This window comes from Pteropus medius, unplaced genomic scaffold (assembly GCF_902729225.1).
Source record: "Pteropus medius unplaced genomic scaffold, Ma_sr-lr_union100, whole genome shotgun sequence".
Taxonomy (NCBI): Eukaryota; Metazoa; Chordata; class Mammalia; order Chiroptera; family Pteropodidae; genus Pteropus; species Pteropus medius.
In genome coordinates, this window is record NW_024351073.1 from 22,841,318 (window position 1) to 22,859,031 (window position 17,714).

The 17,714-nt window shown below is 45.6% G+C and overlaps 1 protein-coding gene across 3 annotated transcripts in view; it reads right to left on the reverse strand.

The window, feature by feature from the left end:
- Window positions 1-7,001: 7,001 nt before the first annotated feature.
- SRD5A1 (steroid 5 alpha-reductase 1) overlaps window positions 7,002-17,714 on the reverse strand; it is a 16,263-nt gene continuing 5,550 nt past the window's right edge. The window contains exons 2-5 of one of the 3 annotated variants that reach the window (XM_039842809.1): window positions 15,133-15,299; window positions 11,942-12,043; window positions 9,935-10,085; window positions 7,002-8,873 (exon numbers count right to left, since the gene is read on the reverse strand). In XM_039842809.1, the coding sequence (XP_039698743.1) occupies window positions 8,807-8,873; window positions 9,935-10,085; window positions 11,942-12,043; window positions 15,133-15,299 (487 nt within the window). In that variant the 3' untranslated portion in view covers window positions 7,002-8,806. Of the gene's footprint in view, window positions 8,874-8,898; window positions 9,707-9,849; window positions 10,086-11,941; window positions 12,044-15,132; window positions 15,300-17,714 lie in introns of those variants that run through there. The other 2 variants (XR_005648681.1, XM_039842810.1) reach the window with 2 other exon arrangements.

Here is a 17,714-nt window from a genome sequence, read left to right on the forward strand (position 1 = left end):
TTTAGGCACCGCTCGGGGAAATGCCACAGTTTAACGGTTGTAAGATTTCTGTCTACGGGAGACCTGCCTGCAGAAAGTGGGAAGAACAGTTAACCCTCTGAACATCGAATGAAGTAGTCTCCTGGCTGCTCTTATTTATTTATTTTTATGTGAGTGAATCAGTGTCCTATGGAAATAATTAGCATGTAACCATTTGCTATCCGAACAATGAAACATGTTAACAACCTTCCGCTTTTGCTGAGCGCTGTCTGACGGCCTCACACACTGCCATTCTCCAATGCCGTTGCGGGGTGTCAGAGTGATTTTGTGAGGCGTTCTAAGGCCTACAGTGGAAAAGAAAATTGAAAATTACTTCGCTTTCCTTGCAATTTAGAAAAGATAACATCTTTGTAAGATGAAGCTATGTTTAGACTAGCTCTTTTTATTTTTCTCATGAAAAAAAATAGAGTTAAGTTTTTGTTAATAAAGATCGTCTTACTAGTTAATGATGTTTGCTTCTTTCTGGTCAAACCAGTTTTCACTGTGCCTGGAGAACCTCCACTGCCAGCAAACGTGCAGTTTTTAAACCATTCGCAGTAAATGTTACAATATTTAATAGAAGGAAGGAAATAAGTCATGATTTAAGAGTGTTAGTGGGAAAATGTGCATATTTTGAGGACTGCCAAATTGAGAAGGAATTCTTATAGATTTCAGCATTTGACATCGGAGAGCTCCGGGAGAAGCCGGCTGACGTCGGAATGTGGGATCCCTTCAGCTATAAATCAGCAAATGTCTTAAGCATTACTTGACCTGCTGCAAATCTCTAGAGAGAGCAAAGTAGGACAACTGTGCAGTAATGATTGTAGCGTGTGCACTCCTTTCTCTGTAGTGCCAAGCCTTTGAAAATGAAGTTCTTTTTATTTATCCAAATTGAAAAGTTATTTTCTTTTCAAATACAGCACTTTAAGTCTAAATTACATTTTGCCTGCCAATTTGAACTGGAGTCCCTTATGGCATTATGGTCTGTATTTAGCTTTTGAGAAGCTGTTTCCAAACCCTCTCATATCACATTCGTAACTCAGTATAAATGCTCTGAGCTCTGGCAACCAAGGGAAACTTTTAGTAAGCCCAGGGAAGATGAAGGTTGGGGATATAATTTATAAAATTTGCAATGGTGCACTTATTAAATTCACGATGTGAGTGGTCTTCAAAGAACAAGCCAAAAAGTTAAGAAATTCGATCTTTGCAGTTAGAATTTTCTAAGTTTCAACAGAAATTCAGCTAAATCAAAACTCAGAATTAAGAGATTAAGAAAATGTGACTCTGCTCTCGTGTGGACCAACAGTGTTTGCTGTTCATGATCAGATGGTGGTAAAAATCTAAGATCATTAATTATTTGGCCTTTGATTAGCATTAAATATTTGACAATTCAGAAAAAAAAGGAGGAAGAGACAGAGAATGAAAGAACAAAAGAAGGAAAGGAGGGAAGGCGGGAAGGAAGGGAGAGGCAGGGAGAGAGCGAAGGGAAGGAAATGTTAGTTTTCCAAATCGGCCTTGGGTTTTGCATTCCCGCCGGGACACATGTATGAGCTCCTCCCTGACTCAGTGTGGTCAGGCTTTATAACTGGAGCCTTTCTGTCCCATGTAGGGTGATATGTTTATAGCCTTAATTTGCATTTTCCTAATGACTGCTGATGGTAAGCATCTTTTCGTGTGCCGATTTGCCCTCTTCTTTAGTGAACTGTCTCTTCAAATCTCTTTGCACCTTTAAAAATATAGCCTTCGACTTCCACTCCCAAGCGTTTATCACATCCATGCTCCCTCCCCAACACTTCTCTGGCTCACATCCCCGTTTTCTCTAGACACCCTACCCATCTCCCAGGCCCTTATCCTGCCACCTCCCTCGCATCTTCTGCAGGGCTACCAGAGGCATCGTTCAGTGTCTCGATCTCACGTGGTCATTCTCCTGCTCAGACGTCTTCAGTGAACCCTGAGTGACCGCATCTTCTATCCTTCTTTGGCTGCCACCTGTCTGTTTTATCCTGGTCCCTTCTCTCTCTTCTCTCTCTTTCTCTCAATCTCTCCCCTCCCACCACCTCCTCCCTCATCTCTCTCCTCTCTCCTCTCTCTCACCACTCAGGGCAGTCCCTGGACACAAATGCAGTCCCTGGAAGCCTCCTGGCTCTTTTACTCTTCTGGCCTCTACGGGTATGAATGGCTTCTACCCAGGTTGTTATTCCCCCCCAATCATTAAAACGCGATATCCCCTCTGAGCAGACTGGGGGGCCCTCTGTCCCATTCTTTGAGGTCCATCTGTCTCCACACTAGACCACAGCTCTACCGAGGATGAGGCTGTATTTGGCCCTTTGCCTTGTCCGTTGCAGTGCCTAGCCACAGTGGACAGTCCGGAGATGTACTGACTGCCTGACATAATCCTGCTTTTCTCCCTCGGGACAAGGTGACGAAGGACGGGATACGGTACCTATTCTCCGCTAAACTCCCTGTTCAGAGTGGAGGACACGTCACCAGATCTCAGTGGGGTTCATGAGCTCCTCGTGCTGCCTCGATTCCCAGAAACGACAATGTGGACAACAAAGAAACTCGGAAGATGCTCGGCCGGCCAGAGGGCGCAGCACGGCCTTCGGCGCCTGCGCGGATCTCTCCATGGTGCTGCGTGGCCCGGGCAGCGCCGCCAGCAGAGCCCGGCCCCCCTCGGCCGTTTTCTCCCTCCTCGTTCAGCACGTGCCGGCTTCTCTTTCCTCGCAGTCTAGACTCCACCGCCCAGCTCTGGATCCTTTTCATTTTTTAACTAGAAATGTAAAGATACCTAAAACTACAAAGTAGAACATAACTGCCCAGAATGAATAAATACTGATATCTGAAAAATAGATTCGTTTGCTTCAGATCTTTAAAACAAACAAGACAGAAAAAAAAAATACCCATCACAGAAGTCACCTAGATTCTCTTCCATCTCAGTCGTCTCTCGTCTTCACAGACAACCACACTCATAGACTTCTGTGGATCCAGCCCACACTTTCATCCTGCCTCCGATCTGCTTCTGTGGAGAGAAGTGTCTGAAATCATGCAGCCGACAAAGGGACTGGAGAGATGCTTTCCTGTAGCTCCCATGTGACAAATGTTGGATCTCCTAGGTGATCCAGTGTTTCTTGGTTCGCGGTCCTTTGTTACATTTTCTAGGATGGATTTTACCTTCTACCTCTTCTACCAGATTTTTGTTTTCAAACTTCCTGGATTCATTGTTCTTAATTTTGTCTTGATAGCATCCTGTTATTATATTGGAGTGATAACATGTTTTTAAAATTAGCATTATTGAGGTATAATGGACATACAATGGAATACATATATTTAAAGTGTATAGTTTGATGCATACAGCCATGAAAGCTTCACACAATCAAGATAATAAATACTTGTTTCCAAATGTTTCCTTATGTCTTTTTGTAACCACCGCTTGCCCCCAGCTCTAGGCAAACACTTGTCTGTACACAATACAGCACACGCATTTTAAGCTGGCTTCTTTCAGTCAGCGTAATGATTTTGAGATAGTCATGTCGTTGTTGCTGGTGTTTATAGTTTATTTCTCTTTTAGTGCAGAGTAGTATTCCATTGTACGGCTATCTCAACGTATGCTCAGTCCTTCCCTTCTTGATGGACAATGGGATTGTTTATAGTTCTTGGCTATTACAAATAAGTCTGCCATAAACATTCATGTAAAAGTCTGTGTATAGGCACATGCTTTCATTTCCCTTGGGTAATTCTAGGAGTGAACTATTTGAATCATATAGAAAGTGTATGTGTAACTTTTTAAGAAACTGTCGAGTGTTTTCCAAAGTGGCTGTACCATTTCCCACGTCCTGGCAGTGCATGAGAGTTCCAGAGTCTTCACACCCTTAAATTGGAAAACAAGTAAACGCCATTGGTGGAGGTCTTTTCTGTTGTTGTGATGGAGCATTGCTTTTCCAGAAGAGTCCAGTAATTTCCTGTCATGTATGTGTGTGTCGAGGGAGGTGTGTGTGTGTGTGTGTGTATGTGTGTGTGTGTGTTTCATGGGGACCCCTATGCAAGAAATTAATCATGAACGAAAAACACAATCCAAAGGGCTGGTCATTCTTTCATCCTTTTTTAATTTTAGGCATTCTAAGAGATGCGTAGCGGTGGCTCGTGGTTTGTCAGTTGTCTACTGACTAAAGATAGTGATCGTCTTTGCACATGCTTATTTGACGTTCGTACGTATTCTTTGGTGATGTGTCTGTTGAAATATTTTGCCCATTAAAAATGGACTAAAATTTTTTTATTATTGAAATTTGAGAGTTTCCGTATTTGGATGCAAACCCCTTATCAGATATGTGACTTGTACGTGTACATGAGCAGTCCACTCCCTCACTGCTGAGCCACATTCCAGCGCTCGATGGCCCAATCTGTCCACTCGACTGCTGACGCCGACTCTCCCTGACATTACGATTGTTTGAAACGTTTCCCTTCTGCTCTTGGAATGGTGTTTTCTCTACAGGCACCCATTTTTCTTTCAATATGTAGACTTATCTAAATATCTAGTGATTCTTGGTCATCATTTCACATTTTTTAAAAAGCGCCAGGAAAGCTTGAGTAGGAGCCTGTAACCGAGGGGTCCAGGCCTCCTGGGATTCCTTGCAGCACAAGGCAGGTGACCAGCCATCGTCACGCTGGAGGACCCTTAAAGACAGATGTGTGGTTTTTGTTTTTGTTTTTGTTTTTTTTCTGGGATGCCAACATCTAGTTGTCCTGGTTTTCCTGATTCCTCATTTTTACTTATGAGAGCGCCCACCCTTTTCCCCGCCCGCCCTCCTTGCTTCTCCCTGGGAATGGATCTAGAGCTAATTTCCAGGCTTCCGTGCTGTTTGCGGGAGCAGGAATGGTGGGCGGGGCGGGAGGAGGGGTGACCCTGTCGTCTGCTCTGCACACAGACTCCCAGCTGGCTGTCACTCTGAGGTGCACATTTCCCTTCCCCCTCCGTCAGCCCTGGTATTCTGGACCCACCATCTCAGCAGTGCGCAGGATGGGCTCTCTCCATCGTCACGGCGCCTCTCATCCCCATTCCCACGTGCCGAAGGACTTGCTCTCGTTCTCCCTATGGGCCACCGTCTCCTACGCCTTCCAATTCCCTGACGGTGACTGAACCGGCCAGGAGAGGGAGGAGGAGGAGGAAAAGCGTATGTTCAGTTCATCACATTTAACTGGGACCTTGTAAGCGTACCCCTAAAAAACACAAAAACTATTCCTAATGTTGCTTTTTCCTTTGTTAAGGGAAGTCTCCTTTCCAAATCGCTGCAGGAACCAAGAAAGTTGCAAATGAACAAATAATGAAAACACATGACAGAAGATAGAACATTCCAGTAGAGCGAATAGTAAGATAATTTGAGCTAACTTGTTAAATGGCAAAGTCTATTTATTATGTGTCAAAGACAATTAGAACAAATGAAGTTTGAAAACTTGGAATGAAAGGATAAGCAAAGAAATATCAGATAAATTTGTTGACAAAAATGCAGCGTGGCAATATTCTTATCAAAGTATGATTCAAGGAAAGAAGTATTCAGCAGGAAGATTCTTATATTGATAATAGGTACAGACTATAAGGTGGAAAGTTTCGCAAAACAACAGCATTAAGACATAAAGCAAAAACTATTAGAAATACAAGAAAAATTTGACATGGGAGAAAAATAAGTAGGGAATTTTAACAATTAGTTTGAATTAACAAACTACAGAACAAACAATATAAACTTTAAAAAACGGTCTTCTTATTGTTGTAAAAGGCTTGAGGCCACAAAGGAAAACTCAAAATACGCGAAGGAGAAATTTCACATAAATGATTTCTATCCACATATGTGGAAAAGAACAATAAGCCTTTCGATGAAATCCCTAAATGGTTGAAAAGTAAAAAAGCGTCATTTCAGAAAGAAATTAGTTTCCTAAAATTATTCAGATTGAAGCAAACCTAAGGCAGACAGCTGGAGACGACTTAAGGTCATAACAATAGAGACGTCATTAAACCAAAGAGAGGGTAGTCGGTGTCACTCAGCGGAAACGCGCGGCTTCAAAAGCTAAAAACACAGGCGCCAAGAGAACTAAACGCATAGAACTCCCCTTTAAAGTGGCTGATGAACACGACTTCTCCCCCAAATTAGAATGGTAAAACAAGATAAAAAGCAGATATTAATAATTCAGGAAACAGAGGAAATTACTGTAATAAAAGTTAGAGTAAAACAAACAAACAAAAAACTTTGAAAATATCTAATGAAGGAAATAACCCAGAAGATTAGAACGCCAACGTGGACATGATTTTAGTTTGCTGTTTTCCGCTGCACCTGTTGGCCTACCCCGCTTCTCATTTCTGACGTGTATGGAGGACATTTGAAAATCTCAAAAAAAAAAAATAGATGATTTTGTTTTTCTAAAAAGAGCAAAGAGACAATCCCAATCGCCAAAGAAGAAAACAGACAAATAACAACGAAAGAAAATAAAAAGACTGCTCAAGATAGTAAACTCAGAAAAGGCATTCCTGTGCGAAATCACGCAAGAATCCTGAGGATCACTTCTATTACCCAGAATTCTTCTCAACTTTCTTGCTAATCTGAAGAGCAAACGACGACAAAAGCAGCAGCTTCAAATATTGCTGAACAAGAACTTAAGACATTTGCGAATGACATGACTGTAAAGCTAGCAAACCTAAGAATAACCAAAGAAATAAGTTGGACTTTGAAATGTATCATCAGGACCATGGCTGGATGTGACGAATGCACAAACCTCAACAGCTGTGATTTCTCCTCGTTATAAATGTTACTCGGGGACACATCCTCATTCACAGCAAAGTATCTCAGGTCTGGAAAGAACCTTAACAGAAACGCACCAATTTCACGTGAAGAATGTCACATGGTCTGAGATTCCAGGGCTGAAAATGACATTACTGTCTGAACTACTCGGGGGAGGGAGCGTCCATACAGCAGAGCACCAGAGACTGACGAGAACGATTGAGCTTTTAAACAGTAAACCTTTATTAAGCCCCTCGATCAGTATAATTAACACCGAGACTGATGACAATCTACTACGTTATAAGGAATTGGAGGGTAGAGCGACAAGATGAAACGGGCTTTCTTCCTATGTCAATCACCCGTTCAGTGCATGCGGGGAGGCAGCAAGCTTGCGTCGAACCTTGAGTTAACCCAAACTCTGTGCCCGGGGGGCCGCCGCGGAGCAAGAGCAGGACCAGCAGAAGTGACAGCCCAGCGACCGTCTCTGACGCGCAGACACGCGGCCTCCGGCCAGGTGTGCCTTCCAGAACACAGGGCCCGGGTCGGTCAGGACTGGCTCAGACTTCCGACTTTCCCTGAGATCCAAAATATGTGTTGCTTTATGGTTTCGAGCAATTATTTGGTCAGAAAAAGGGGCCGAAGTTCATTCAATAATAAAATTTCTCTGCAAAAACGTTCTTTTTTTTTTTTTTTTTTTTTTTTATGTAAGAAGGATGCACAGTTGCATCAGAAAAAGTTTTCTGGGTATTTCTAAACACCTAAGAGACTAATAGTTTTTACATGAAAACCCGTGAGGGAGGGAGCCCTGCTCGGCAGGCGAGCCAGGAGGAGGGTGGGGAAGCTGCGGGCTGAGGGCCTGGGGACCTGGAGGACTAGAGGGACAAAGGATGAGCTGACAGCCCAGCTCTGGAGGACTCCTGCCACCTAGCACCACCAGCGGCTCGGACGTGAACGAACAAAGCCTCTTCATTTCCACGTCTCTTTAAGATTCGACTTCTGCAAACGTGGCAGTGCTGTCCCGGGAGAGGAACGTCATTAGATTTTCGCAGAGGGCCGAGAGATGCGACATCCCTCTAACTGGAGTTGGCTTCTCAATATCTCGCAAGAGTAGTGCATTTTATTACTGCCATTTATCTCAGCGGATCCTTCCAGTGCTTCTAGAGTAAGAAATTCTGTTTCAAGATATCGTTTTGCAATACCAAGGTACTTCAAAGAAAAAGTGCTTTTAAAAATCCTACTTCTACCTAGAAGAAAAAGAAGAAAAGGCATCTCAGGCCAGAGAATACTGATGGCTCACAGGGCGCCATCCGAGGCTGGGGGCAGGGAGGGGGCAGGTTGCCCCCCTGTACCTGTACGCTCTCCCACCGTGGGGCCTTCACAAAGTCTCTTTTGTGGGGGACAAGCAGCCTGCTCCTTACAAATGCCCCAGCGCCCGGCCCGGCCAGCACAGTCACCTGATGAGCCAGGCTGGAGCAGCGGCCAGGCGCCTTCGGTGCGGGCCTCACCCAGCCTCCCTAGGGAGCTTCCTCTCTATCCCACGCTCCTTGCCAGCACAGCACCCAGCGGGGAGAGCCCACAACCTTCCCTGAGTCTGTGACTATACCGTGGGTACCCCAGCAGGATGGGAGGGACCTTGAAGATTGATCACGCTTCTATGGGGGGAGGGGACATCATCTTTGACCTTGAACCAACAGTTGTAGGGGGCTGTACATGGGGTAGTGGAAGTTTTGGTCCATAGAGGACACCGAAAATGGCTCATGCATCCTGGTCTTGTGCACTTAGCTGTGCGTCATGAGAGGGTCGGCCAGCAGTAACTACCAGATTCCTGCCCTACAGTATAACCTTTGACCTGCATTTCAGTTTGATTAGTTTGTTATTATGTAGCTTACAAATGTACTAAGAAAATCATTCTTAAAGCGAATCTTGAAAAAGACAAAAATTACAGAGAAGCAATTCATTTACATAATCCCTAGAGAAACAGCATCGAAAAGCTCAAGTCAAAGATAATTCCATTGACAATGGACTTAAAACAAAAACGGAATCATAATTTTTCGGAACTTTGGATAATCTTCAAATTTCTCAAGGTACCACCTAAAATAAGAAAAAAGGACATTAGAAAAGGAACTAATTTTGTCACTTAAACATTTAATAAATGCTAACAAAAGGGGTAATATTTTTTATTACAAAGGCAGAGTTTTTAAAAGTATTAATAAAAACTTGGGCATTTCAGATACACAGTTTGGTTTTGTCTATACCGCGAATAATTAAATATATCTGATTACAAAGCGTGATTTGCAAGAAGTGACCCATATAATTCACCTTTATTCTGGCAAGGGAAATCACTGACGTGTGATCAAGATGCTGACCAGTGTTCGAGAAGGCTCCCTCCTAGACCCCGGAAGCAGGCAGACTGGGGGACAGGGGGAGCTGAGTGTCTGCTGGTGGCTCTGATTGCTTTGTCCAGTCCCCAGGAGAGAACGACTGCCCCCAGACACGGGGTCTGCAGAAACGACACCCACCCTGGTGACTCAAACAGCCATGGGAAGATGCCACATGGGCTTGTTTCAGAGCACGCGGAGCAAACAGGTGTCTTCTGTTTTGATATAAATTATCTCACCGAAAGCATGCTCATTCGTTTTTGGGGTACCGGCTAGTTGGGAAGGGTTTGGAAACTAAGTGGATGGGGTAAATATTTCAAATAATTTGACAAGATGAAGAAATCGGCGGAAAAAAAGAAGTTTCCATAAGCACGGAAGAATGCTAGAGAGACTAAAACTCGTGATGGAAAACGACTAAGCTATTTGTTAATATGGTAAAAGTCTAGGACAGCGGCACACTGGAAGCGAGTCGGCGAAGCCCTGTCGATTTCAGATTTTAGAGAAGTTTAGCGCTGAAACCCGCAAACACAGCAGCATAACAGACGAGCGCGTGTCCTTCCAGATGCTGCTCTGTGGACCCAAAGAGACAGGTGGCTCCTGACGGCTGGGCTCGTCTCCCCATAGCTGCCTCGTTTTCTGCTAGTTTAGCCAAAGCACGATACGACCCGGGGTTCGTGCACCCGAACTGATATCGACGTTTCAGAAATCTACCCTAAACATCGGTATAATAAGGTCAGAGAACAAACCGAAAAGGCCGCGTGTCGTGGAACTCACCGGTGATGCTGCCTCGCTCTGCAGAGCAGGACACAGAAGGTGAACAGGGCGAAAGCCGCGCCCTGGACGGACCAGCTGGCCAGGCCGTAGCCACACCACTCCAGCACCTCCCCAAAGTAGTTGGCTGTGCTCACGTACTCGAACAGGCCTCCTGGGGAAAGGCGGGGACAGGCGGCACACGGGCTGTGAGGTGAGGGACACCGGCTTCGGAGGTAGACTCACTCGAAGAACATCAACTCGACTTTCGGAAAATACAACTCTCACAGAATTTTCATCAGGAAAACGTGTCCAACGTTACTAGTTTTACTATCACAACTTCTGGTAGTGACTACATCCCCGTATCGATACCTCGCTATCTGAACATAAAAACGCTACGGTTTTCACACACTTTAACATATCGCTTTACTGCTTAATGGGTCCAGCTGACGAAGCCTGAGAAAGGGCAGAACACAGAATCGCGATTAACGAACGAGCTTAGAACTCAGAGCATGCTACACAGAACTCTAGACCCAAGATTGAAAAAAATATTAATTTTCAAGGACAGAGTTATTCATTCATGCGTGCATGCCCGCATTAATGCAGGCGTGCATTCACTCACTTACTCTTCAAGTCTTCACAGACCGATCGAGTCTACTTGACGGGCTAGACCCTGATCTAGGCACTTGGGGTACACTGTGGACAAGACCTCCTGCCTGGAACACTAAACCTAAGTGTGATAAACAAGGAAGGCATAGAGTATGGCCGAGGGTGTGGACTGCTGTGAGGAGCAAGGCAGGGTGACAGGGCCCAGCCAGCGGGGCGAGGGGTGCAGGGAGGTCATGGTCACAGACGGTGCAGGGGAGGCTGGCTCCAAGGCTTGTGGGGAGAAGTGGGCCGCAGCTGCGGGGCGGAGGCCTCCAGGCAGGACAGCGCAGGGCCCGAGGCAGAGCGCCGAGCCGCGCCCTCTGTGGGCCACCTCCGGGCCCCAGTTCCAGTCATCACAGATGTGGAGTGGGGGTCCAGTCATCTGTGGGTGTCACGCCGCTTCCTCTCCTCCTTGTATGATGTCAGGTGGGTGAGTGGAAGGGTTCAGACCACACGCAGCTGTGTGCTTTCCAGCTCCACGGAGGCTTCAGCTTTACGGACCGCATTTTTTTATTTGTTATTTTAGAGGCTCCACTGATTTCTACCTTATATTCGCTTTGTCCTTTATCTAGCGTATCACTCTTTTACTCACAATTTCGATCCCTCTTTTTTTTTTTTAAACGTTTAACTGCATATAATCTGCTTCTAGTAACTCTAAGATCATGTCTCTCACGTCGAGTCGTGCCACATTTCCCATCACCCTCCCCCCGCCCCGGGTCTGCAACTTCAAGTGTGGGGTCCTCGGCATGTGTCCGTTGGGCTCTTGGAGGCCTGAGTTGAAGGTGGGTCCCTTGGGAGACCTGGGCATGCACTGGCCGATGCGTGAGGGAGGACACCACCTCACTAGGACCACACGGGTCACACGGATCATGGCTTGAGGTCTTCCAGACCAGCTACGTGGCATGCATTTGGGCTACGACCCGCATGCGGGCTGCAGATTCTCCCACGTGCGTTCTGGACGGTTAGCACTCACTCGGACTGGCCCCCTGATGAGGCCTCCCTTTCCTGGCATCACGCACATGCGTTTAAAGAGATTTCCAAGAAATTTCACGCAACGTTATCGTGTTCAGAGCTGGGGGGTCGGTCGGGGTATCTATCCTTATAGTGTCACATTGCCGGCAATGAAGTATTAGACACCCCTTGCAAACCATAAATTCTCCCTCCTGCTCTCTCTCCAAAGGGAGTTAACTGGAGTTTCCTTTTTGCTTAGCAACCCTTTGGTTGGCCAGAACGGGTTCTTTAATCCTTCCAATAAAACAATCATCCCAGTGACCGCATTAACGATAGTGACTCACGTTGCAAACTACAGTGAATATATACCGCGCTGGTTGTCAGACGCGGGGAGCTAAAGCAGCAGGACGGGCTGCCCCTTCTAGTACGTACCCCTCGGGATTCCGTACCCGGTCTGCCCTGGCTGCCTGAGGTTCCTCAGGATGCCATCGGAGTGGATGTTTATCAGCATGCCCGTGAGCCACAGGACAAAACCTGAAGACAAGAAACGCACAAGGGGATTATGGTTAATGAAGTCCCGAACGGGCGAATCCGCGCCTGAACGACCAGCATCAGGGTCATCCTTCGCGATGTCACGGTGACTATAACCAGTTAGCCATCATTGATAGTGATAGTCGTTATAGTAAACATCGTCCTTTACTTAGAAAGATGATTCATAAGCACTGCTCTCAGAGGTGCTCAGTAGGGCTTTGTTTTTCTAATAATATTAATAAATGATCTGATCCATTCAAACTGCTTTGACCTGACGGCCCCGATCCGTGTTTCTAGGATGACTGGTATGATTGAAAACATGACTTCTGGCTCTGGTACGAGGCTCACTCCTTGGCCCGCGAGACTGACTTATCGTCACGACAACTGCGTGAAGCGTGACAGCCCCCTCCTCTCGGCAGAGGAGGACAGGTGACATATCAGCACGTGCTCCACCGTGGCACAGGACGGGTGCTGGTTCCCAGCTCATCTCCGGTCCTCCTCTCTTCTTTCTTTATGACCACGTCTGAACAATTCCACACACATCCACGGCGCCCCCCCGCGCAGCCAGCACCCCTGGGTCCTTCGCCGCCGCCAGCTGCCATCACACAGCCTCCCACGCGCTTTCCCTCCCACACTTGGAGTCCCCAGAGGGTTCACATCACTTCAAGGAGACTTCTTAGTGTCACATCAACCAATCCCAACAAAGGCAAAATGCCGTAGTAGTGTTTTAGGAAAGAAAGAACTTGATTTGATAAAAAGAGTTAATTGATTGTTCTGAGGTATTTGAAAATGTGAAAGGCAGAGAGATGATGCTTAATGATGGTGCTCCATTCAACATCGAAGAAACATGCCCTTGGAGTAACATTATTGTCAGATACTCGTCAGCTACCCCAGCGGCGTTAAATCGTTTTTCACAGGTAAAACAGGGCCACGTAAAGCGTTCCGGTCTGCGGTGAGGGTTTCGAGGTCTCCTCCACTGGAGGCATCTTTCTTTCTAAACAGTTCCTACGAAACTTTGTAACATGTCTCATAAGTCACTTACGGGATCCATAAATTTATAGTTGATTTGCTACATGTTTTACATTTCATTATGTGACTTCTGGATGATGGGGCCTCCAATTTGAGGTTCCAGAAAGAATCTTATTTTCAAAATTCCATGCTTACTTTATTTCTCTTCTAAGAGACAAGCTCCTTTTGCTGCCTAGTTTGGCAAGACTGGTAGTATTTGTATTTTTAAGCCAAACATTTAATTCCATTTTGGGGGATCTTAAAATCTTTGTTTAAAATCTTTTTGATTAATGACTCTCACTGCTCTGGAAAACTTTTTGTTCATATACTATCATTATTGCTGGCTTAGCTCTTCATGGGAACTATTGGAAATGTAATTAATTATCCATGTAACTTCATGTTTGTCTCCTTACAAAAACTTTAAACTCTATTACATAAATACAAAAAAAAAGGAATCTAGTATTGGCATATTTTCCCATTTTTGATTCCTTCTGTTCGAACTGCAGAGAAGCCGAGAAGTCTGTATATGATTTATCTTCAATTTCACACCAGCTTCCAAGGCATCTGCAGGGGCCGGAGCCTGTCACAGAGCTCCCTTAAATGACATTCGAATTCACAGACCGAGAGGATTCCTTCGTTTCGTTGTCGTTCATCAAAAGTATCCCAACAATTCATCAGATAAATGATCCCCGTGAGAATCGCAAACACACACGAAACCCTTTCTTATTTTTTGGATTTAAAAAGTCTCCTCCTTCCTGTCCCTCCTTGGGGAACTCTTGGGGAACTGGTGTGGGGAGCGGGTTTAAGCTCCTGCTCTGCCACGTACTTAGCTTAGATCCTGGGCCAGTGGCTTAATCCTCTGCCCTTTTCAGAACCTTGGGGACACAGAAGGCATGTGTGCAGCTCCCCACTGGTGGCCAAGCCTGCTCTTTCTCCTCGTCAAGGTCAGGGCAGAACATCGGGCAGTCAAAAGTGGGTACGTTGAGAAGAGGTTTGGGGGCAGCATGCAAACTGGACACTTCAGTGTTTCACGGCTATTTGGGCGCGGTGTATAAACGAAATAATGGAGTCGGGCGTGTCAGGGTGGCACGGATTCGCAGAGCTGCAAAACTTTCTCATCCGCCCCTTCTTTGAAAGACGAGAACCCGGATCCCTCACGACGATTCTCAGGCATGATCAGGGCACTGCCCTGGGAAAAAAATTTCAATTCGCAGAAAAAAACATGACTGAGAAATGTAAAAGTGCCTTATAGTATTCAAATGTTAGTTGTTCTCTATTATTACACATTTAGAGAGAGAAAAGTCCAAATGAAATGTGAGGTCATTTTATGGAGCTTTGGGCGAAGGACTGTGAGTGGCCTGAAAATGTGACGGACAATTTGATCTGAGTATGTGACCATGGGGGCAAGTCACATCTGACTGTGCTAGAATTTCTAAATGCCTGGAAGATAAACCACATAAACAGCTTGAAGAATTTTCCTTATAAATAAGAGCTCCAAGAGCACCTATGTTTAATGTTCTTGCAAATATTTTTGATTGTTAATGTTTTATTTTCATTTTTCCTCAGAAGTTGGTTATAATTAGAACTTGAAACGTACCTTAGTTTACATTAATGGATAAAAGTTTCAAAAACTTCACAAATGTAAAAGTTTATTCAACTTAGTATAATCATAAACCATGTAATCGCCTCGTTGGAAGATGTCCCAGTCTAACTTTTTTCACCTTCCAGAAGGAAATGTAGGAGGTGTGTGACTGTCTTAGATTACCTGCCCAAGCTGCCCCTCTGAGCGGCTGCTCACTCTGCTGGAGCTTGTGGTTCTTTTTAGGCTCACCTTAAGAACAGGTATTTGTGCTGTCGGTGTCTGAGTGGGTGCAGGTGCTGCGCATCTGTGTCAACACCCGCCGCTGGGCCGAGCTGGGACACCCTGATTCCCTCCAGTACTCCAGCCCCCCTGCAACTAGGTCACAGACCATCGCAAACTCTTTGTTCTCTCAAGAAGTGTGGGCTTTTTAACTAGAAATGACTGGAACCTGAAAATCGAAGTTATGCCTGGAACGGTGGAGTGCATCATTAGGGACACGTACCTGTGAGGAACCGGGGGTCGGTGACCCAGTCGTCAGCATACACAGCATAGTGGCTTAGGTATCTGCTTTGCAAGTAGCCATTATAGGTGCAGAACACAAATGCCATTACGCACACGTACCATGATGTCGGCTTTCCTCCTCGGATCAGGAATGGGAAAATCAAAGACCTTAGAAAACGGAAACCAGAAACAGATTAAAAACAACAGCAACGACATCGAACACTATCCTTCCTGCAACTCTATTTTAAGGGTCTTGAGTTTTGATCTTGCTTCTGCGTACCAAGTCATTCTCAGGAACACTTGTGCTGCTTTGCTGCACCTGTTAAAAGCAGAATTTCTAAAGAATTAACCATGTTTCAATAAAGTACGCCACGGCACGCAAACTCGAGATTCTTACTATACAGAATGTGAAACAGACATGCTGAGTTACAAAAAACCGAAGCCTACGAGAGGCTTATAGAATCTCCACTATCCTAAAAACCATTACTTGGTCTAGTCTGAGCAATATGGTTTGGGGGACACCACTTTCTCACCCATCACCAACACAATGGTTCTTGAGCGCCCATCACCTACCAGGCCCCCCAGCTACCTGCACAGCAGACACTTCACACACACTCGAAGGGACAAGACTGACTCAGAAGGGTTAAGATTAAATAACCTGCTCAAGGTCATAGGGCTAATGAGTAGCTGAGTGTGAGTGTACATCTGGATAATTTGAAGATCATGTTCCTCTGGCACGCCACACTGGCTGAGGTGCACGCTACTAAAAGTTCACGGAGATAAACTATAAGAACGAGAAATCAGAAACTTGCGAAGAAAAGAAGATGCAAAACTTTATTTTGCGTTGGGAGTTTTTTCTTTAAAGTCATGGCGTAGTACATTTAAAGAGGGGGCGTCACTACATATCCTATAGACCTTACAGAGATATTAAGAAACTATTATCAACATCTTTATGCCAATAAATTTGAGAAACTGGATGAAGAGACAGACAAAAATCTTTAAAAGCCACAGGTACCAAAACTGACCCAAGAAGAAACTGACAACTTGAAAAGCCTTCTATCAAATAAAAGAAATTGAATTTACACTTACAAAATTATAAAAAGGCAAAACCAGAGGCAGGGGACAAGATTAACTGCGAAGAGGCATGAGGAATGTTTAGGGAAGCTACGACTGTTTGTATCTCTGTTGTGGCGCTGCCTACAAAACTGTACGCCATTGTCAAAACCGGTCAATCCACAGACTTAAAATGAGTGATTTTATTTTGTGTAAATTATACCTTAAGACAAGGGAGAAACGGAAAAGCTTATTAGTTGCTTCCATTTTGGCATCTACTCCAGGGTGAATACATAGCTAATCACCAACAGTAATGGCCAGAGCAGTCACATAATGTTGGCCACGCATCCTCAGGGCGTTCTCTCCCCAGCAGCCTCACTCAGCTCCTTGGGATGATGTACACCTGAATCGGAAGCAGCCTTTGAGGTTCTCATCTTGGTTAGGCCGGCTTCCCCAAAGGAGGCATCATTCAGGTTCCAGCAAAGTGCCGGCTGGATATTAAGCACCCACCTGTTGGGCCATGATGCTGTCAGGGGGGCAGTTACTCGCCTGGAAGCTATGGTTTGGGCAAGCGTCTGAAAACGGGGAATTGCAGCCAATTCTCTCTGCATCTGACTACATGGGCAGACAGTTGATACAGCGGGCTGGCATTTGAGATGCTGGCTCACTGCAGGAGTAGGATTCGGTCTCGGTTAGCGTACCTGTGTGCTTCCTGGACCAGTAGGCTCCCTTACGAACAGGCGGAGATTTCGATCAGGTGTTGTTGCAAAGGGGCTTCTCCCCATCCCTGCTTCTCAGGGCAGAGGACTTGTGTTCGACCCAGAGGACCCGACCGACGGCAGAGACAACATGGTTGTCACCCCAGCCTTGAGTGTGCAGACTCGAGAGGAACCAAGAGTAAACAGCTTCATTTCTGAAGCCAGCCCAGGGGATTCTCTAGCCATGGGGACATCGTAAAGGGACCGCGGGATGAGAAGTTTGAGAGAAAATGTCCCAGGCGGCGATGGCCTCCATAAATTGTCCAGGAAGCTAACTGCAGGATAGAGCTGAGAAAGTGTTAGAATTCTGAATTTGAAGAAATAGAGAAAAAAGAAAAGAAATAAAAATTATGGGAGAGACAAGGGCTAGACTTGGTTTAGAGAGATTCCTGATAAACTGGAGAGTATTCAGTTCCTAAGAGAGTCAAACTGTTGACCTGAACCAAATCCATGCTAAATTCAACACAGGATACCAGAAATGCAGGTCAAAAAGGGAGGGGGAAATACTAAAAGAAAACGGTTCGAGGAAGTCTTCTGGGCTCCATGTCACACTTTCTAAATCACAGATGGACTTAAAGGAGCGACTCCGAGGAAACGGTCTGCGTGGGAACGTGGTAGACGCTTCCCTCCTGGACATGAAGAGAAGCCTCGGGCTGTCCCTCTGGGACATGAGCATCACGTTCGCAGTGAACACTTGCTAGGTTTCTCCCAGTTCAGTTTCAAGTTCAGGGCTGACTTCTGAACGATGGACAAACACCGGCTGGCACCTCGT